General features: G+C 40.8%; 1 protein-coding gene across 2 annotated transcripts in view; it reads left to right on the forward strand.

Annotated features, from left to right (window-relative positions):
• Window positions 1-21,254, forward strand: part of CYB5A (cytochrome b5 type A) — a 36,809-nt gene extending 15,555 nt beyond the window's left edge. The window contains exons 2-5 of one of the 2 annotated variants that reach the window (XM_045790269.2): window positions 12,873-13,001; window positions 15,049-15,078; window positions 19,157-19,191; window positions 20,884-21,254. In XM_045790269.2, the coding sequence (XP_045646225.1) occupies window positions 12,873-13,001; window positions 15,049-15,078; window positions 19,157-19,191; window positions 20,884-20,965 (276 nt within the window). In that variant the 3' untranslated portion in view covers window positions 20,966-21,254. The remainder of the gene's footprint in view (window positions 1-12,872; window positions 13,002-15,048; window positions 15,079-19,156; window positions 19,192-20,883) is intronic. The other variant, XM_045790268.2, reaches the window with a different exon arrangement.
• Window positions 21,255-21,583: the final 329 nt, after the last annotated feature.

Here is a 21,583-nt window from a genome sequence, read left to right on the forward strand (position 1 = left end):
CCACACTCCTTTGAATTGTTTTAATTTTTGGCTTAACTATTGCAGATAATCTCTTAAAAAAATTTTTTTTTGCTTAGTCATTGTTTATGGACAATATGTTTGCTTGACCTTTTTTTGGCAGTGTTAAGTGTTTGGTTTGAAAGATCCTATTTAAAACTTTAGAACTGGTGGACTTTGGGTCCACATAACATTACATTTAAGTGGAAAGGGGTTTTTTTGTTGTCCTTTGTTCTGCTTGTTTAAACGGAGGAAATGACTTTGACCTGACACGTTGCAATACTGTAGTGTAGTTTCGCATACCCTTCTGGGTTTTTTATACGGATAACCTCGTAGCCGGATAAAACCCTGCAATAGAAGTGTGTGTGTGTGTTTCCTTAGACTCTTTCTTAGTTGGCAAGACCCAAGAAGTCAAGGCAGATGACAAAATCTCTTGGGACCTAGAAAAAGTGAGAGAGATTTTCCCCTAAATCTCCAAACAAATTTACGGAGGAACTTTATTTTTAGGGCATCTTATCCAAAGTTACTCTGACCAGAAACATAAACATGGTCATTTAATTTGCCTGTTCAAAGAGGGGAGGCTGAACTACAAGTCAGACACCAGGATTCTGGTCCTGCCTCCTCCGTGAACTGTCAGTGTGATGTTGGGCTTAATTTCTCTGGGTTCCAGTTTCTCCATCTGTGAACTTGAGGATGTTGAGTCGCTGAAGATTCTTTCAGACTCTGACATTCTGTCAGCTCAGTTTGATGCTTTTGATGCCAGGCTCACGAATGAGGTGGAGGACAGCAGGACTTCAGGAAGCTGAGAGTGGTTTATGACTAAGGCTGGAGCCTGTGATGGGTTGAGGGGAAATGGGAGCCTGGAAAGGCTCAAGTCTGAGGGCCCAAGATAAGATGACCTGTCCCAGCACAATCAGTGAGGCGGGAGAAGGGGGCAGATTCCTTCTTCCTCTGTTTTCTGTTCTACCCAAGCCCTCCGTGGATTGGCGGGAAGGCAGTCTGCTCTACTGAGTCCGCTGATACGAATGCTCATGTCATCCAGAAACACCCGAAATAGTGTTTACTCTGGGCCTCCCTGGGCCCAGTCAGGCTGACACATAACATGAGCCATTGCACAGTCTTAGCATTTTGCTTTGCTCAGACTTCCCTCTGCACTAATTACTCACGCGCATCTCAGTCAGCAAGCCTTCCCTGGTGCTCATACCCTTCTTGCGCCTGTGCATCTTTATCTGCTCTTTACCCCGATTCTAACTCTCCCGAAGAGGCCTAGGTAATCTTTTCATAGCCCCTGCCTTTCTAGACTTCTCTGTTCAGTCAACAATTAATATTGTTAATCCTTTCGTATTACTCTAGTTGTTTAATGTACGTGAAGACCATTGTCCTAATACGGTTTTAAGTTTCTTGACACTAGGAATAATGTTTATTCACATCTTTTAAGTGTTTTAGGACTGTAGTGCCTGGCGCATGGTATTGATAAAATGATGGGTGTAGTGATTAGAGTTAACCTCAGAAGAACTCCAAATAACTGTGCTTAAAGAAGTTTCTTTGTCTGTCATAAAGAAACAAGCCCGGTAGTCCAAGCCTGGTGTGCTGGCTGTGTTCCATCAGGAACTCAGGGCACTATACTTCTAGTTTACTTCTGCGCCATCCCTACGGTCTGGTCCTCATCCTCCTGTTCAGAGGCACCATCCCCATTCCAGAAAGCAGGATGAAGAGAAAGGGCAAAAGGGGCACACCATTCTAAAGGGAAGACTTCTAGAAAGTTCTTCCGACCCTTCACTTCCATTCTGTTAGCCAGAATTTAATCACATGGCTGAAAGGGAGGCTGGGAAAATCTCTATTCCACATAGCTGTTTCCTAGCTAAAAATTTAAATGTTGTTGGGGGGAGGAGAGCACAATGAGCAGTGAGCAGCCTTTGCCGTCACTGACCTCCTTGTGCCGCTGAGGGCACCCCCTGTGCTCTGCAGATGTTGAGGCTTTCTTTGTTGAGATATTCAGGAGGCATTTGATTGGCATGCGGAAATTCACCACTGTCGATTTTTGAGTGGGAGACATGAAACGATCAATATCCGAGGATGAACATTCTAGCAGCAGACGAGTAAGGATGGGAGAGGAGTTGGGGAGAAGAGGGACAGTTTGGTGGCTGGAGCCATGAACTCCATGAGACGCCCTCTCAGGTCCTATTTACAAGAACGCAAGGCTTTCCTGTCAGGGGAACAATACCTAACGTTTGACTTTGAAGTTTTACAATTTGTTTTTCCAGAGTCACTAAAATAGAAGAATTCTAGGACTGAAGGTCAAAAACTAAGCAAAACTGTTATTCTATATCAAGCCTAAGACTGTCTCATTTATGAAGTTGTTTATGTTAAAGGGGAATACAACTAGCACAAATAATTGCAAAAATATAATTTGTACCCATCTTTATTTTCTGGGTGGAGAACCCAAGGAACTGTAGCAGTCACGGAAGCAAACAGGAGGGAAGCAGAGCGGCCCTGGAGATAATTTTCACTCAGTAATTAGCTTCTGAAGTAATAGCAGTTGCAGGCTGCATTTGAATCTAGAGTGACTTCGATTTTACATTTTCTTTCTCATTAAGATTATTCCCTTCTTAGGGGAGGTGGGTGGGAGCAAGGGTTAAATAGGTGATAGGACTAAGGAGGGCACTTGTGATAGGCCTCCCTGTTGTGTGGACCTGTTGAATCACTGTATTGTACTCCTGAAATTAATATTACACTGTATGCTAACCAACTAGAATTTAAATAAAAACTAAAAAAAAAAAATTTCACAAATCACATTATGGCATAGTAAGGATATAACAGATCTCTGTAGCTTAATTGTATTTATCAACAAAAAGATGACTAATAATAATCTACTCATTTGAAAAATATTAAGCTATTTCTAAAAATGTTGCTATCACATGTGATAACAGTGGAAATTCAAATTTTAAAAAAGTACTCTTGAGGAAAAAAGTAAAAAGGAAAAATTCCTTTAAAATAAAAAAGATTATTGCCTTCCTAATAAGAATTTATTACTTATTGAAAACATCTGTATCAGGAGAGGCATCTAAGTTTATCTTTTTTATCTTGCCAGTTTTTATAGATCCACTTTTTCCTGTATTATTAGCATTATTTATGGTTATTCAGTGTACTACTAAATATGAAATAGAATTTTATTGCAGTTTAAAAAATCCTCTAATTATACATTTGTTCCTTTACTTAGCATTTCTCTTTGGCCTCATTCTAAAAAGGATTTGAGGCCCTACTTTCATTATGTTGCTGTTATTATTCTTGGCCTCTTAACACACAAAAATAATCTAAGACTTTGCCTTCACTGACTCTATCTATTTATTCTGTACCTGGTCCCCTGATACATTTACACTGTTGGGCTGTAGTAAAGCGCCTTGTAGTTTACTCTGATACTCATTTTTTTTTCTGTGTATGGGAAATTGGACTTATTTTCATTTGGAAAAAGTTACATGTTGTATGTGGCATTGTGTGTTGTATGTGGTATCTCTTGCTAGTGGTTATTACTGAAGCAGAGAATATCCAAGGGTTAGGGGACGAGGTGTAAGAAGCAGCTCTCCTAGGACTGGTCTTCACCACTTGGACAGTGCTGCTGTGACATCAGCGGACCATGGGAGTCTCGCCATCAGGTTTGGGTCACATTCTTTTTTGTAATGACCTTGGGTGTAAACCATTGAGCTCCTTAGTGTTAAACAGACCACATGTCTTCTCAGTGAGATTATTTAGACTTTTGTTATGAATGAAGCTTATCATATGGTTTCTGAGTGGAGGCTGTGAGTGTGGGGTTAACCCTGATAACATTGGTATCCCTCCTGAACAAAGCAATCCCAAGAGTACTTGACTTCCACCTCGACTGAGTGTTTTTCAGATTAAAGCAAATTCTTACCAGTGGGATATATTTGGAAAGAGGAGTGGGTGGGACCATGACTAGACTGGCTCTGTAGGTGAAGAGTGACAAATTGGTCATTGGTTTTAAGTGTGTGGATTTTTCTTTTTTTTCTTTTTCCTTCCTTCTTCTTTCCTTCCTTCCTTCCTTCCTCCCTCCCTCCCTCCCTCTCCTCCTCCTCCTCCTCCTCCTCCTCCTCCTCCTCCTCCTCCTCCTCCTACTTCTCCTCTTCTTCCTCCTCCTCTCTCCTCCCCCCCCCAGCATGGGACTCAAATTCATGACCTCGAAATCAAGAGTCATATGCTGTAATGACTGAGCTGGCCAGGCGCCCCAAAGTGTGTGGATTTTTCACAGCACATAACTCATCAGTGTTTACCTGATAATACAAGCATGATTTAAGATGAAATGAAAATCTGAGTTTGTTTCTATTTCAGTATTGTCCAAAGGACTGTAAATACTGGTTAATTCATTATGGATATTTGATGCCCAGGAAAGAAATATTGATCAAGTTTGTGATATTTTCTTTCTTTTTGAGCCTTTATATTATTTAGAAAACAGGCAGTATACCCAATAGATCATTGAGTACCATACAGACTCAGTGAGTGCTGTTAATGAGGTAGGAGTGATCTCACCCTCCCTGTCAGGCATTCAGCATGCGGAGGGTTCCATTTTGGCCTGTCCTCCATCTGGAATGATCTATTCTTTCCTTGGATTTTGATATTCATTTAATGCTTCTTATTTTCTGCCTTATTGGTATTCCTCTCATTTTTGTATGTATTTGTGAGTCCCTTGACTTTGATAAATCCTCAAATTCACAGTACAATTACAACTGTATTTCTCACGTTAAGTAGAGTGTAACTGAAAAGCTAAGAGACCACTTCAGACCTTTAGTGATTATAAAAGGACTAAAGCCATAAAACTAATAATTTGTTAAATTAATATAAATGAACTGTTCTGTGTCATGCCAGTCTTTATTGCATTGTCCTTATAAGGACTTAAGCGGCCTTACCCTATAATGCGCTAGGGTTGGTAAAACAAGTCAGGCTTGATCCTACAACCTGCTGTAACCACAGAGAAGAGTCGTTTGGCCCTCGGCCATCATCAGCTTTTATCTTGGCCCCTCCTTCTTGGATGAGTTAGTTGACAAAAGCTTTTTTTTCCAAGGCAGTTTGGTTTGTGCTGAGCCCTTGTTCTAGCCATTGGCCCTTATCTGTGAGCCTCCTCACCTTGAGAGGCAGTGCACCTTGAGAGGCCCAAAGCTGTGGGGTTGCCTGTGTTGTGTAGTCTCACACACAAACACACATTAAATAATATATCTTTCATTGCAAATGAAATGCTTTATCAGTTTTCACCTGGGTTGTCTATATGTCTTGAAAAAGGTTTGTGTTGTCTGTAGCTACGTATCCAGTGTGGTAGCTAATGAGTGTACATGGCTTATTTACATTTAAATAATTAAATAAAATTTACATTCAGTTTCTCACCCCATTTCAGGTGTTCAGTAGCTGTTTGTGACTAGCAGCTACTATCTTGGACAGGTTAGATATAGAATATGTCCATCATTGCAGAAAGTTCTTTTGGACAGTACTGGTCTAGAACACTCACTAAAACAGCTTTGTGAGCCACTTGGTTTCCGTGTAGATAGTGTATTTGGTGGAACCATTTGTGTCACTATTCGAAGCCATTTCTGAATTCACATCTTACCCCAAACTCCATTTCTGATGTCTGGCAACAAAACGATTGCTTTATTATACTTCTTGGTTTTCTCTTCACTTCCATCACCATTATTAGCAGGTGACTTTTTTCCAGAGCCATTTGTCACAAAGAAAGCTTTTATCACATCACAGAAGTTGCAGCAGTGAAAGTAAGTTGAGAATCATTGAATGGCACTGTGCTGTGGGTGTCGGGCAGTAGCTAAGTGTTTCATTTGCTCCTCTCAGAGTGATTCAAATCCATGCTTAGCAGTGTTGCATGTTACTACATGTTTAGGACCTACTGGGTCATTGATGATTAGAACTGTGAGGCTGTATCAGTGAAGGCCAAGGGTTTTCTCCTGTTATTTCTTTAACCTCAGCGTAAGTACATGATTCTTCAGGATTGAGCCATGCTGATTTTTTCATGAACTTTTGTGTGTCCCACACAATGTCTTACTCAGAGTAGACAGTAAATATTTTGTTTAAATAAATCAGACAGCAGTTCAACATAAAATTATATGGTTTCCGAATGGTAAGAACTATTATAGTTCAGGGAAAGGAGAGTGGTATGAGCTAGAATAGTTGAAATGAGAAAGTTGTCATCATCCGCATAACTGGTTAGATGTAATGGTTCCAAAATCAGTGTGCAATGACCTGTGCTTATCTCCTTTATTTACCCAACAGTAACTTATAAATATTTCTTCGTATGTGCCATGTGCCAGGCATTGAACTAGGTATTGGGGCAGTAGTGATGAGTAGGACAGACAAAAGTCTCTGTCCTCATGAATCTTATAAACAAATTGATATAAATATAGGTAGTAATGAGTGCTGTGAAGGCAAACAAAATAGGAAGTGGGTAGAGAACATGGTGTGGGGTGGGCTCTTTATTTTATTTATTTATTTTTTTAAGATTTTATTTATTTATTTGACAGAGAGAGAGACAGCCAGCGAGAGAGGGAACACAAGCAGGGGGAGTGGGAGAGGAAGAATCAGGCTCATAGCGGAGGAGCCTGATGTGGGGCTCGATTCCATAACGCCGGGATCACGCCCTGAGCCGAAGGCAGACGCTTAACCGCTGTGCCACCCAGGCACCCCAGGGTGGGCTCTTTAGATGGGGAAATCCTTGAAGGGCTCTGAAAGGCCAACTTGAGTATGAATGAAGGGTGGATGGGATCACATAAAGGTTGGGAGAGGAATCTTCCAAGCAGATGCAGATGGGAGGGATCTGACATGGAGAACAAGTTTGGCAGGTTGAGGACCTGCCTTGAGACCGGCTAGAACTGAGCAAGGGTGCATTCACTCTGCCCTCCTAGAAAGCTGGAAAGACTTTGGATATTTGCAAGTGTGGGCAGAATCTTTGGGCATGTCTGTTTTCCTTTTCTACTTCCCTTTTACCTCTCCTCACTTCCACTATGACCAGCCACCCTGGACTAGGCTAACATTAGCCCTTCCCTGGAGTACCTTAATCATCTTCTAAAAGTCCTCATGGTATGATGATGTGAGGAAGCTAATTGTAGAAGGAGCAAGACGAAGCAGACCAGTTAGGAGACCATTGTGCTTGTCTGTGCTTGGTGTTGGTCGCTTGGTCTAGGGTGGCAGTGTTGGAAGTGGGGAGAGGTGGTTGGATCCTGAGTTATGTTTTGAAGGTAGCCACCTGGATTTGCTGGTGGGTTGGAGTGGGAAGGTGAGAGGAATAAAGTTTGACTTCTGGTTTTGGACCACAGCAACTGGGTACATGGTGGCACTGTTTTCCTGAGAATGGAAATTCTGGAAAGCAGTGCATTTTTTTTTTTTTAAGATTTATTTCTTTATTTTAGAGAAAGAGCATGAGCGGGAGGGACAGCGGGAGAGGAGAGAGAATCTCAAGCAGATTCCTCACTGAGTGCACAGCCCGACACGGGGCTGGATCTCCCGACTCTGAGATCCTGACCTGAGCTGAAATCAAGAGTTGGTCGCTCAACCAACCATGCCACCCAGGCGCCCTTGGAAGCAGTGCATTTTTAGGGAAAGTAAAACATTTGGTTTTGGTTATGTTATGTTGTGTTTGGGACATGCATTCGATGCTGAGTGAACAGTGAGGTAGCTTGCTGCAGGTGGGAGGACTCGAGCTCGGGGTAGTTGGCTATTACTCATTTGATTTTCTAGGTCGGAGACCAGGTAAAATCACTGGGAGAGCTAGGTTGAGGATGGGAGAAGACCAGGGTTTGACCCCTGTGGTGCTCCCTTGTTGAGACTTGGAGATGAACGGATTAGAAAGTAGTGGCCAGTGAGGTTGAAGGGAAACTCAGGAGCCAGCAGCCGGGAGAAGCCAGCATTTCAAGAAGAGATCCACCGTACCAAGGTTGCTGAGGGCTTTTCTGCTGAGAAAAGTAGAAAGTCAGATGTAATTTCAGGCCCTGGTAGCCAGCGTTACTGTCGATACCACAGAAATTCACGATGTCTTCCTGAAAGTATCCTTAGGAGTGGAGCGGGGCTGTGGCAGTTAATGTCTTCTGAATTATGGACTGTGCTAATCTTTTATCTTTTCAAATATATTTTCCCTGTAAATAAGCCTTAACTATGGGTGTCAAGACTGAAAGCTATTTCCAGATATCTTATTGGTATTCCCTGTTTGTACCTGGGGGTTCTTATATGGTGTCAGAGCGAGGTGTATTTGGGTAACTTGTGGAATGGAGATATTGCAGAGGCAGACAGAGGGAATTATTGGATCACCAAGTATGTGGACACAGTGAGTGTGCAGAGGCCCTGCTGGAACCAGTCTATCCGCCAAACCTGGTCTGCTTCCGGGATTCCCATTCCCAGCGGTTGGCACCATCATGCATTCTGTTGGGCAAGCCCCAAACCTGCGTCCTCGTGTTGCATCTTGTCTCTCATCCACCATCTTCATCCCGTCAAGAAGTCTTTCCTCTCTTGCCTTTTGTCTTCCTCTGTACCTCTTTATCTCCATGGGCTGCTACCAGCCTGCCTCAGGCTCTCTCTTGCCTAGAGTACTGTAATGGCCTTAGCGAATTGTCTTCCAGGGTCCTTTCCTGCCCTTATATCTGTTGTTCACTCTGAAGACCAGGTTATATTTTTAAAACTAAACCTGCTTTTGTCACCTTCTCTTCTTAGATCTTCCCAATGGCTTCTCATTGCTTGCAGGAAAAAGATCAAAATCCCTGAAGGGGCCTAGAGTTCTGTGTGGCCCGCCCTGCCCTCCGCAACTTGGCCTTTCTCCCTCCCCTGCCCCAGCCTCTCCCTGCCCCATGGGACAGTCACCCCCTCTGTCTCTGCCCCTGCTTGATCCTGACTCCTTCCTGCTTTGTATCTCAGCTCAGTGAAGCCGCTCCTGAGTCCTTCGTGTTGTAGCCTTTGTGGCACCGTGCTCTTTCGTTTCAGAACACTGGTTTTCACCAGCAGTTAGCTGTACAGTTACGGATTATTCTGTGGGATCCCTGTTAGTTTGTAAATCCCCCCAGGGCAGGAGCTGGGACCTTCTCTGCTCCAAATGTCTGGCACACCTTGGTGTCTGGCACATGGAGACACTTGGTATGTGTTTGTTGAGTGAATTGACTTTAGAACATAATAACACAAATGGAAAATGAAATCTTCCTGTGGCAAAATGGGAGGCTTTATGTTAGAAGGACAGCTCTACAGAAAGAACAAGTTCTCAACATTTGCTGCAACATGGAAGGCACTGGAGGAGATAATGCTAAGTGAAATAAGTCAAGCAGAGAAAGACAACTATCATATGATTTCTCTCATCTATGGAACATAAGAACTAGAATGATCAGTAGGGGAAGAAAGGGATAAAGAAAGGGGGGATAGTCAGAAGGGGGAATGAAACATGAGAGACTATGGACTATGAGAAACAAACTGAGGACTTCAGAGGGGAGGGGGTGGGGGAATGGGATAGACTGGTGATGGGTAGTAAGGAGGGCACGTATTGCATGGTGCACTGGGTATTATACGCAACTAATGAATCATCGAGCCTTACATCGGAAACCGGGGATGTACTGTATGGTGACTAACATAATATAATAAAAAATCATTAAAAAAAAAAAAAAAAAAAAGAAGGACAGCTCTAGTGGAAATGGCTGGTTTTCCCACAGCTGCATCCATTTCTGTCCTTCCTGAGTCTTCCTTACTATCACCCCTGACAGTCCCTCCCGGCTCTCCTTCTTTGGGCTCTACAGCTGCTGGCTGCCACCACATGGTGGGATGCGTGGGGGCCCTTGTGAGTGCTGCTTTCCGAGGACAGGATTCTGTTACAACTTCACCAGAGCTTGGGTCAGACTCTTTAGGAGAGTCTCACCTCTTTTGTTATTTCTGATCTTGTCTGTGTGTGACTAGGCAATTTGGTCTTTTCCTTAAATCTTTCAGAAAATCTCCAGATAATTTTCATCACCTGTTATTCTCCTGCTTTCCTCTTTGAAGCCTTGCCTTTTCTTTGAGTCCCTCTCAAATTCTAGAAGTTACCCAACAGATAGTAAGTTTTCTCAGAGCTTCTGGGCATAAACCATAGACATACACCATCTCTGGGAGTAACCAAGATGGCACCAACACCAGTGTCCCTGTCTCTTAAGAGTACTGACAGGTGAGGAAGGAGAGTTTCCTTCAGGCTGAAAATGAAATGTGTGCATATGAAGACTACAGCATGAATTTGCTCACAAGAGTGAAGACAGTGACAAGGTGAATCACCAAGTTACAAACCATCATGATTAGACTTGATTTACTTCACAAAGTGTGTATCTCTGTCTCTCCCCATATCATAAATATATTTCAAGGAAAATATCTGGTATTACAATAAGCTAGTCTCATATGTTTTGCTGTCTTATCAAGATTAGAGTTATTTTATTCTAGGAAAAAGAAAAAAACTTTAAGTTTTTTTGTTTGTTCTTTTGGGTTTTTTTGTTTGTTTGTTTTTATCATTTAAAAAAACCCCTAGAGTGGGGCAAAGGTATTTTAATGTCAGTTCATTTTATAATTTTTCTTAAATAGTGGTCAGTGGAACTTAAGATGTCTTTCTTTTTTTTTTTCCCCCTGAAAAAAATTACCTCACAGAGATGGTTTAGGCAAAGTATAAGTCATAGCTAGATACACACATATGTACACGTAGAGACATATTCTCCTGTTTTCCTTGCTTGGTCAGAAATTAAGTTGAGAAGTTGCCCTTTTGTTTCAGGTTAAGACTGTTGTGTTACTCTCTGTGAAGCAGAATGTTTACCTGATATATTTTAGCATTTTAAAAATCAAAATTCTCTATTTTTAAAACTTGTCCAGTTTTATGATGCTTTAGGAAATGCCAATCTATGTTTTTAACCTTATTTGAAAATTTCCTTTGAAGATAGGCTGTAACTGGAAACTAATGTTTTGCTCTGAGAGATTTGTCTATATTCACATAACCTTAATAAGAACCCAAAGTTAAGGAACTCTTGAGTTCAGCCACCCACATGGAAGGAACACAGTCCATGAACTTACATAATTTCTGGTGCTGAGGGAGTGGTCATTTTATCTCACTTGTGTTTGGCTTCTGTACTCCTCAGTCCCAGTAAGTAGACTGTTCCGGAATCAACACATCATGGTTTCCATTGCAACAGCCTTGGAGGTGCATCAGGAAGCTTCAGATTGGCTCTCAGACTGAGCCAGTCAACCACCTGTACCCCTGGGGTGGCTTCTCATGTTTGTTTAAAGTGGACTTCTGTTGTTCTGTGCCCCCAATAGAAGACATTTAAATAATTTTGGAAATTCCCTCAGTACGCAGCATAAGGGAACTGTTTAAAAAGTCATGTTGTGGAAAGATGCTTTATGACGTTGGAAAATATTTAGTGAAAATGCTAGATAATGTTTATCAGTCGTATGTTATGTGTCAGACACCTATATTAACACATTTAATCTTAAAAAATTATATGAGATAAATACCATTATTTTCCTAAGTTCACGTAGTAGTAGTGGCAATACTGTCTCTGTATCATGTATTATAATCTGCTTTTAAGCTAATAAAACCGTATGCATAAGGTAATGATCTCAGTTTTCCTTAAAAAATTATTCGCACATCTACATGTGTGTTTATCCATCCCTATTCAGATGGCAAAACCATAGCTGATTTTGGTGATTTTTATTTTCTTCTTTGTGTTTTCCAGTTTTACTATAATGTAGATGGATAACTTTTACAATAATAGAGAAAAAAAGTAGATTTCTATAGCAGTAGATATATTTAAACAAAGTAGGAGGAGAAATGGATTTCAAAACAGAGTAATTGTCCACCATTCTCTGTTATGTACCTTTATGTTTTCCATCACTGGGAGAAATTAAGAACAGAGTGCTGTCACTTAGGCAGAGGAGAATTGTTTTGTTTAGTTATTGGACACATGCTTTCAGGTGATTTGCTCAAGGGCAGGGTAAATTTGATCTAAGGAAATAGTGAGGCTCAATTTAAGAAGGTTTTCTCCCCCATTAAAGTATTTGGGGTGATATAATCAAGCACTTACTCTCTTTTTACTTGATTGAGAGCTCCTTTGCTTGCCTGAGGATCTCTGGATTTCATCTGTGTCTGTGCCTGGGCCCCCTTGTCAGCCTCTCCCTGCACTGTGACCATCTGTTGTTTTACTAATTGAAGCAGCTAAGATCACTAAAATACTTCCGTTGCACAAGGCCTTCCCCCGAACCCCCAGTGGAGGGGTGCTCTTTCTTCTTTGCCTCCCTTGTCCCCATCAGTAATTTGTCCGTACAGCAGCAGCTTGGGCAAGTCACTGCCGCACCTGTTTGCTTTCCTTTTTCTTCCTACTAGAAAAGGTTCTGCTAGAGGCAGGGGACGTGCTTGCCTGTCTGACAGGCTCGACACTTCCTGTCCTGTGAGTTATCACACAGTTACCATCTAAGGTGTAGTAGCGTTAAGTCCACACCTAGAACAAAGAAGTCAAAGGTCAGGGTATAGGACTCAAGAAAAAATAGATTGGGTAAAGGTCAAGAAGGACAATCTTGAGAGCTTTATGGAAAAGCAAAGAGGACATTTCCAAAGGATTAAAAATTTGTGTCTAATGCTTTTATAGCCATAAGAGTGATCTGGGGAAATGAACATGTTGACTACTGGAGAAAGATTCTAATGAACTTTCAAGAAGGAAATTAAATACAGAAGATTATGCTGTTTTCATCCACATGTGGATGAGTTGTACTCACACATTGTTGTCTGCAATTTCTAGAGTAGCCTATTTGGTTAAGGAAACTGGCCACTTCCTTTTAACTCATTTGCCTAGAAAAAATATACTTATTTTTTGTATCTGTCCTTCAAACAGCATCCTGGTGGGGAAGAGGTGTTAAGGGAACAAGCTGGAGGGGACGCTACTGAGAATTTTGAGGATGTGGGACATTCTACAGATGCTAGAGAATTGTCCAAAACGTTCATCATTGGGGAACTTCATCCGGTACGTATCTTATGGGAGGCGTTTACTTCTCTTTAAGGCTGTGGGTTGACCTTGCTAAAACTGTAGACTTGCATATTATGAAATTGAAGAAGTAAAGCAAAAACAATTCCTCCTGATTATATAACACCATTCTTTTCATAAACAAATTGACCAGAAATTTCTTTGTATTTCCCTGGTTGCAGTTTTCACTGGCACTTAGAGTCAGGACCCTCTAACCCAAGGCCATGGCTAGGGGACAGTGCCTCTCAGACTATGGAGTATTACAGAGCAACATATTTTAGAAGGTGGGGGTCATTGACCCAGCATGGTTTCTTTTTTCTTTTTTTTTTCTTTTTTGACTGAAATATTTCTTAAACTCCCTTTTACTGTCATAGTTTGAGGATATTTCAATTCTAAAAAAAAATGATTAAAAAAATTCAAACCACCTCTGTTAAATGAATAAACTCTGTCTCCTGTAAAACCCACACATTCTCCTCACTTGACCCCAGATCTTTGAGAACGTCACCTTTGGTGCCAATCCCGGGACTGGTTTTGGGAAGATGCTGCCTGATTTAGCTTTTATATAAACCTGGGGCTGTGATATGAATTTAGGCCCTTCTGTGGCAATTTTGAATGACCATATGAAACTTTGCCAGTCTGTCAACTGAAGTTACCTGGAATGTAGCTGAATACCTGGGAAGAGGTGGTGGAGTTCTCCAAGCAGATAGTGGATCCTACACCGTGCGTGCAGCTGTTCTTGCCTCTAGAGCACCCGGGCCTCTCAGCACAGTTACACGGTCTCCTCTCTGCTTCCCAGCTCATGCTGCTGTACCGGGAGCCAGCCAGAGGGGGTGGAGGCACTGTTAGAAGCGGGCTAATATAGGTGTGTGGCCTCAGCCCAAGTATGCAATCTGAGAAAAAAAAAACCCATATGAAAAGTTTTGTTATTATTATAATAAAAATCACATGTAATTGCCAAATAACTTGCCAATAATTTTAATCTTGTCATTTATTATAAGATATTTGGCAAATGTAAATCAATAAGTGCATCATATAAAATTTTAATCAAATAAGCTTCTGCGTACCAATTACCAAGCTAAGAAATTTAACATTGCCAAAAAAAAAAAAGAAAGAAAGAAAGAAAAAGAAAGGTTTTGTTGATTGATGTTTCTTGCAATGACCATGATTGACGGAAAGCTTAAAGGCTCCTTATGGAAGGCCTGAAAATTAGGAAATCTCTTTTAGAGCAATTTCCATTGAATGGGGAGGTGGGTTTTTTTTTTTGTTGTTTATTTGGTGGTAGGAGGGGGTACTCTGAAAGAATGAGCTTCACTTACCTGGAGAGTTTATTCACCCACATATTTTCATCTTCTTCTTCGTACTTCATCGAAGTGAGGTGGTTTTATGGTAACCAGAGAGGCTTTCCCTCAAAATGTTTGATTCTATCCTAATTCTTTCCTTTGCAAACTTGTGGGTGTGGAGAAGGTGGGTTTTCAGGCTGTGACTATAGCATTTCTGCCTCATCTGCCTACGGGGATCCCCTGTGGTCACCTCTAGGTGACCCTTAATTTGGACTACTCAACCAGAGGCTTAAGAAAATTACAACCCTGCCGTTGGGAGATCGCAGGATTTCACTGAGGATATCACAGAAAATTACACACGCACACACACGTACACAGGTATATACACATACATACACTCATTTCAGAGGATAGCAAGGGGAAAATCTAATTAGGTCTCAGCTGCCCCCTGAATTGAAGATCAAAATCCAAGTCTAATAAATGTATATGCACATGAACATATAAATATGATTATCATGGATGATCTAAACTTTGGGACTGTGGTTGAAAATTAATCATTTAATCAGCTATTAATTTTTGCAGTGAAGTCAGATGGGTCAAACTTTGTAATTAACAACCTAGATTGATGAACCTAAAAGTGCTAATTACTGAATAGTAATGTTTTTTAAAAAATCTCAATAAAAGTGGCTGTTTTGGACATGGTACTTTTGTAAATGTTCTTTCATTCTGTAATGTACCTTCTTTTTTTTTTTTTTTTTTAATTGCAGGATGACAGAGCAAAGATAGCCAAGCCTTCGGTAAGTGTGTCTTCTCCAGTGTCTTCAGTGACCGTTCCTATCTTCACTGTATTTCATGCCTGTGAAACTGGAGGATGAAAGTCTTTTAGCTATTTGAATGAGGCCAGCATAGGTCTCTCTAGGTTAGATGAGTATGTAACGTGTTGGCTCAGCAGAATACTTTGTGTAGAGACCAGTCATTGTGTTTCATTAGGACAGCTTGTGTGTTCTCTTTGTAAGACTCTCAATACATCATTTTTTCATCATAATTATCAGTGGATACCTCTTGAAGAGCTACTTTTATAAGTAGCCCTGTGCTTCTGATCTGAAAGATTTGACATGAGGCTTATTTTCAGAGAACTTAAAATCTGAACACAGGTCTTAATACTTGAACCTTGGAGGACACTACCCATGTCTTCTTCATCTCCATGTCCCTGGGACATAGTAGGTGTTAAATAAGTATTTGTTGGATGAATTTAATGTGACTCAAATAATAACTTTTTGATGCATTTTTCCTTCGGAAAGGAAAATATATTCTAGGGGATATTAATTTTATGCCCTGGTTCACTAGCCCTCCTTCTTTCTGAGCTGGTCTTCTCACTTATGTTTGAAGATAAATACATTGTAAGAATTGATGACAACAATCAGAGTCCCTGACAAGTATAAGCAGACAGAATAGTTGTTGGCCTGTAATTAAAGGACCATGGAGGCACGTTTTGCTTAAACCACAGAAAGAATAATTTTTCCATTTTGGTTTATGTCCTTGCTTTTATTAGAGCCCAAAAGTGAGACTCCTCAGGGCTTGTACGAAGAACTGGTGAACTCATTTACTAGCTGCTGTTGACAAGACATTGTCTTTAATCTACAGCAAAACCAAAGCAGTAACTCCAGTAGAGCATAAAGGCTGTGTTTACCTTCATACCCCAGATGGTACAATATAAGTCTTGATAATGCTATTTCCTACAAAGCAATTTCATTTATATTCTCTCCTTTCCCTATTCAGAAAGTTCAGTGTTGGTGATCTGAGTACTTTGGGAAGATAACAAATGGACTTCAGAATTTGAGTTGCCTCTGTAACAGTTGCTGAGTCCTTGCTGTTGGGTCATCCAACATTAGCACTTTTGTTGAGGCTACTTTCGGGGTAACTGAAATCCTGTGATGCGTGTAGTTTCTGCTTTTTCTCCACAGTCAGGTCCAGGAAAAAGTGTATATTTTTTTCCTGTTAGGTGTTCAGTATGTTAATAATCTTGGTGCAAATCATTCAGCTATAATAAAACCAGAGTTTGATAAGGCTCGTTACATTAACTTAGATTTCATGCAGGTCCCGTCGTATCCCAAACAGCGATGCCTACAAACAGAAATTAGGGCTGAGGTCTCTTACCATACTGCTGTATTTCGCAAAGACAGACTCTTTCCTCTTTTAGAACATATGTGACTTTGTTTATATCAGCAGAAGTAGGGCAAGAACTGGCTGCCTTTTTTAGGGGACATAAGCAAATACAGTGAAAAAAATACATAACCACTTTTTTGGATTTTTCTTTCTTATGCTTCTAGTTTGCCAGAAGAGAGTGTCCATAGGTATTTCTTTTGGTCTGTGTGTCTCTGTATAACCATCTGTCTATCTCCAGGCTGATAAATGTAAGCTGTGGTCTGAATTTTTTCAATGTTGCTGCTTAAAATATCTAGTTAAATTGTGAAATAAGATGCAACAAAGATTATTAGCTTGACCCTGCCCAAAGGAAAACATGATGTTTAGTTGCCAGGATTAAGATATTTGTAGACGTAGAAATGATGCGTTTTTAAACAAATTTGTATCTGTTGAATTTGCTTACATGGAGGGGATATCAGTAGTATCAATACCTTTTGTTGGTTGTGGTTTTCAAATCGTTGCTGTTTAAGTGACTTTATTTGCGTCTCATGATACCCCTGTGGGGATCCATAGACCTTCCAGGAAGGTAAAAACAGTGAAGCTCAGATCTTGCTGCAAGCTTTGACCTCGTTCGAGGTCACACTGCAGAACCATGGCTAGCACCCATCTCAGGTTTGGCCGGTGCAGTCTCAAGCTTGTTCTGTAGGCTCTGTACTCCAAAGCATCAGTGTCCCTGATATTTTTAGGAAAGCCTTCCAATTAAGGAATAGGCTAAAGTAGATGTATGTATATATGAGATGATTTTGATTTGCAAAAACTTGATGCACTTTGCATGATTATATACATAGCTTCTCATGTACTGATGGAATTATTAATCTTTCCTATGTGAAATTGAACCCCCTCAAGGTCATGGAGTGAACAGGTGGCAGAGCCCGTAATAAAAACCATAGTCTTTTCTGCCTGTTGCTGTTGACATATTTGTTAGTTACACACGGAAGCCCAGCTTAGGCCCCTCAGACCCTTGGACGGGCCAGACAGTTTGTTTGCTTTTTCATCAGTGTGGTAAGTGGTAATTCAAACTTGCTTTAACTGTCAGGCACCTCTGGGTTAAGAGCATAACAGATAATAAACACACAGAAACGTATATAATCTTTTAAAGTACAGCTCTTTAGAAGATCATTGTTGTTGCTGGCGGTGACAGTGCCCTAACAGTTTTAGCATTAAGGCTCAGGGCAGTGATGAAGGAGGAGGAAGGCTAGGCCAGCCTGGTTTCCATAGAGTTGTCAGCATGTTTGGTGAAATGCACGTGCTTGGTATAACAAAATAACAGATCTGTGTTTGTGTTCTGTTTACTATTCTGGGCTTAACTTTCTGTTGTGACAATAATATTTTACTTTCAGTGAACTGTTGTGCTCCAGTTTCAGAACTTATTATGTCTTGTAACAGCTGAATAATCATTTTGCATAGTCCAGCGACTTCTGGTAACCCTTGTTAATTTTATTCATATACGCAAAATTTGAAAAATAATCTTGCAGTAGTTATGAATACTTTCTGTAGTCGCTAAGATTTAACATTGCTTAAAAAGATAATAAATGTGTGAAGTTTTCTTTTTAAATGACTTGTTTTTTTCCCCCCTACTGTGTCAGGAATCTTAAAGGCCATGTTTCCAGGTTTGTGGGTCTCGTAACTGATTTGCTTGCTTTTCCCTAACAGTTTTCTGCCTTTTCGTGGGGTTTCTCTGATGTGCTGCCTCGCTGTGTGGCTTTGCCTCACTACGGAGTGTGGCTGGTTTTGCTAAATGCTTATCTTGTGCTTTGGGAAACTGCAGAGATGAACTCTCAGATGAAGCTACCTTACTTACGGCTCCCTTCCTTTAAGGCACTAATACTTTCGCTGGTGTGAAATTTCTAAAGAATGCTTCTTAGTTTTCAAGCCCAGAAAGGTTTATTTTTCCTTAGGCCTTAGTTATTCATGTTTGGGGAAGTATGTCTTTTTCTAGAGCCAAAATTAGTTCACTGTCATGGTACTGACAGAACTTCTCTCAGAAAGTTCTGGAAGGCAAACTAGGCCAACTGTGAAAGACCCCAGCACACACACAGGGTGTCCTTATTTGGAGGTTTCTTGGCTGGTGACTCTGTGGGGTCAGTTCCTGAGGCCTCCACTTTTTAGAGCTGTCTTGTCAGAGTCAGAGAAGGCCAGGAAAGGTGGTGGTCCAGAGTGTGAGAATTTAAATGACCGCTCTTATTTTTCTGTTTTTGGTTGACATGTCTTTTAATACAATTTGGGTACACTTTTACTTCATATAAAATTTGAGTGAAATAACTGATTTTATTGAAGGTTTCATTCATGCTTTTAAAGAATTAAACTTTTCTTCCTGAAGCTAGTGGTGGGGTTATGTGTCTGTGTACGTAATACCGGTTTTCAGTTCCTACATTATTCACATGTGTATGGTGTAGAGCATATTTTTTGTAGCCTTTTTTAACATTTTTTCAAATTATCTAGGTTATGTTTGTAAGTAATTTAAATACAGATGATTCTTAAATTTTTTTTCTTCTAAAAAATGGTGAAATTAGGCATTTTAGGGAAAAGAGGTTTGTGATATAGTTTTCCCTTTCAATGTGTTTTGAAGAATGTACTGAATATTGTGATCTTCTTTTAAAAGAAGTTCTTAGTCAATTCAGTAAATGTGCAGCTGTTCCCTTTATGTTCATTTTTTCTCTTGTGTTTCAGGAAACTCTCATTACTACTGTTGATTCTAATTCCAGGTACGTCGTAGTTTTCCCTTAAAGTAACTGCGATCAGAAGGCCAGTCAAGTCAGGGTGGGCATAGGGCTCCTCCCCCACCTGAGGCTCAGGCTCCCACTGTGCCCCCTCTCAGTGGACAGCGCAGGGTCATCTCCACTTGGTGCCCAGATGACTCAGGACATCCCCTCCTCAACTGTCAGAGAGCTCGGACTCCAGACACTCTTCAGAACAACCCCACATCTCGCCCTCCAGCTGCACCTACCCTATAGAACAGGCAGAACAAATGGGGTTTCCTTTTCTCCAGGGTAGCCCTGTGGCCTGCACGATCTTTTACTGTCCGGGAAAACATCCTTTCTCATTCAATGTATGGTCCGTTTCTTTATTGTAGTGATTGTATCTCCCTAAGCACTGGCTCAGTGTTCCTCCAGGTGTAGCATGAATCACTTGTTGTAGGGACTGGATTTCTGTGTCACAGGCCAAGATCCTCTTAACCTTTGTGGCAGCTCTAGCATATCGAATACATAATCGGCAGATAGCTCTCTGGTAGATAGAGATATTTGGTCCCAAGCTCAAAACCACACATTTATGCCTATTTTACTCCACCCTGTCAAATATAACCTCCCCAGTGTGTTGCTGTTCTGGTACATTCCCTGCCTTCAGGCAGTAGTCCTTCACCGTATTTCACTGACAGGTCAGTTTCCTTCTAAATGAAAACTGAAAACCCCACCAAGATGAAAGTTACATTTGTCATCCTTTTGCAGTTTAAATCTTTTTATGGAACACAATCTTTGTACGGGTTGATGTGTGAAGAGTATTAAAGGATAGAAAGTTTATGACAGAAAATATATGTCTTTATAGGCATTATCTGGCTTAATTCACATTCTGCAGCCTGTATATTTTGTTTTCTAAGAAACTGTAGGTTCGTATCTAAATTGAAGATCATTCTAGTTTTGTCCCTGGTTTGATCTGTAATCTGTTGTTTATAGTTGATCAAAAATTCTATGCACCGGGACTGAAACAATGTGTAAGTTAGGGGTTTTTCTGAGTTTACATCTATGGACCACAGATTAAGTAGTTTGGGCATGCTGTTTCTTAATGTGTTAAATCTACTGTGCATGGGCAGAGATTAGATTTTCAAAACAGAATGACGGAACATAGAGCTGTGGTGCTCGTAGCAACCTTAGTAACCCTACGGCTCAAACTCCTTAACTTCACAGTCCGGGGGATGTGCTTTTCTCTTGGTTACAGAGCTTGCTGATGGCTCTCCCAAAATGAGAACCTTGCTTTTCTTGTCTCAGTTTAGTGCTATTTTAAATTCTTCATGTATGTAAGTAGAATAAAACCTGTAAGGAATATTTGCTTTTTGAACTTGTGATACGTAACCCAGAGTTGATGTCCTTAGATAAGTCACTAGTCATTGGTAGCATCTGTTGGGGGAGTGATTCATAGCTCTTTGTGTAAGTTTCTAGAAACAGCTTTGAGTGGAATGGGGAGGGGTCATTAATTCTCTTACAAAGCTAGAGCAGTTGCTGGTATACTAGGGCATGTGTTGCACTCATGTTGCTGTTAGCAACGCAGTTGACATTTCATCCAGGCAGGTTACAGAGATAATAAAAACATGCTACAGTGATTTTCACGGTGATTAAAAGGAGCAAAGGTTTTGAGTCCTGTGCGTTGAGCATCCTACAAGCATCATTGCCGTTTCTTTCCAGCTGGTGGACCAACTGGGTGATCCCCGCCATCTCAGCACTGGTGGTAGCCCTGATGTATCACCTCTACACCGCAGAAGATTGAACACATTCTCAGAAGCCAAGGAAGGAAAAGACTGCTTTGGACCAGGGAGAAAGAAGCCAATGTTAACTGCTTCAACTGACAGAAACCTTCACCCGAAAAATAATTTTAATACACCTGTTTCCCTTTTCTCCTACTTTGAACCAAACCAAAAAGAACTCTTCTGTTCTTTCTACTCCTGAACTCTTAGAACGTGCCTTTTGTTCATCATCTTTTTTTGGTGTTCCATCACTACATAATTTACTTATTGTAGGCATGATCTTTTAAAAATATATCTGGCTTTTAAAATACACCACCACGTTTGCCTGTCTATTTGCTATATAACTGTCTTTAACATTTAGAATCTGATTATTTAGCAGAGTCATTTAATGTGCTAATCATTCAGACTCAAGTAGTCTATATGACGTGAGATGGCCAACGTCCTTCGTCCCTCCTTGTGCTGCCTCCTGTCTCCCTGAACAACCCGTACTGCCTGCTCCAGCATGGTTTCCTTTCCCAGGGAATAAGAAAAGCTCAGAATTGAAAGATTTCTAACTGTTCTACTTGAAATAGATGATAAAAAGAGAAGGTGGCCTCTAGGACCTATGAGAAAGACTCTCATCTCTTCTTTGATTAAAAAAT

Source organism: Ursus americanus, chromosome 19, assembly GCF_024610735.1.
Source record: "Ursus americanus isolate L20-20 chromosome 19, mUrsAme1.1.p, whole genome shotgun sequence".
Taxonomy (NCBI): Eukaryota; Metazoa; Chordata; class Mammalia; order Carnivora; family Ursidae; genus Ursus; species Ursus americanus.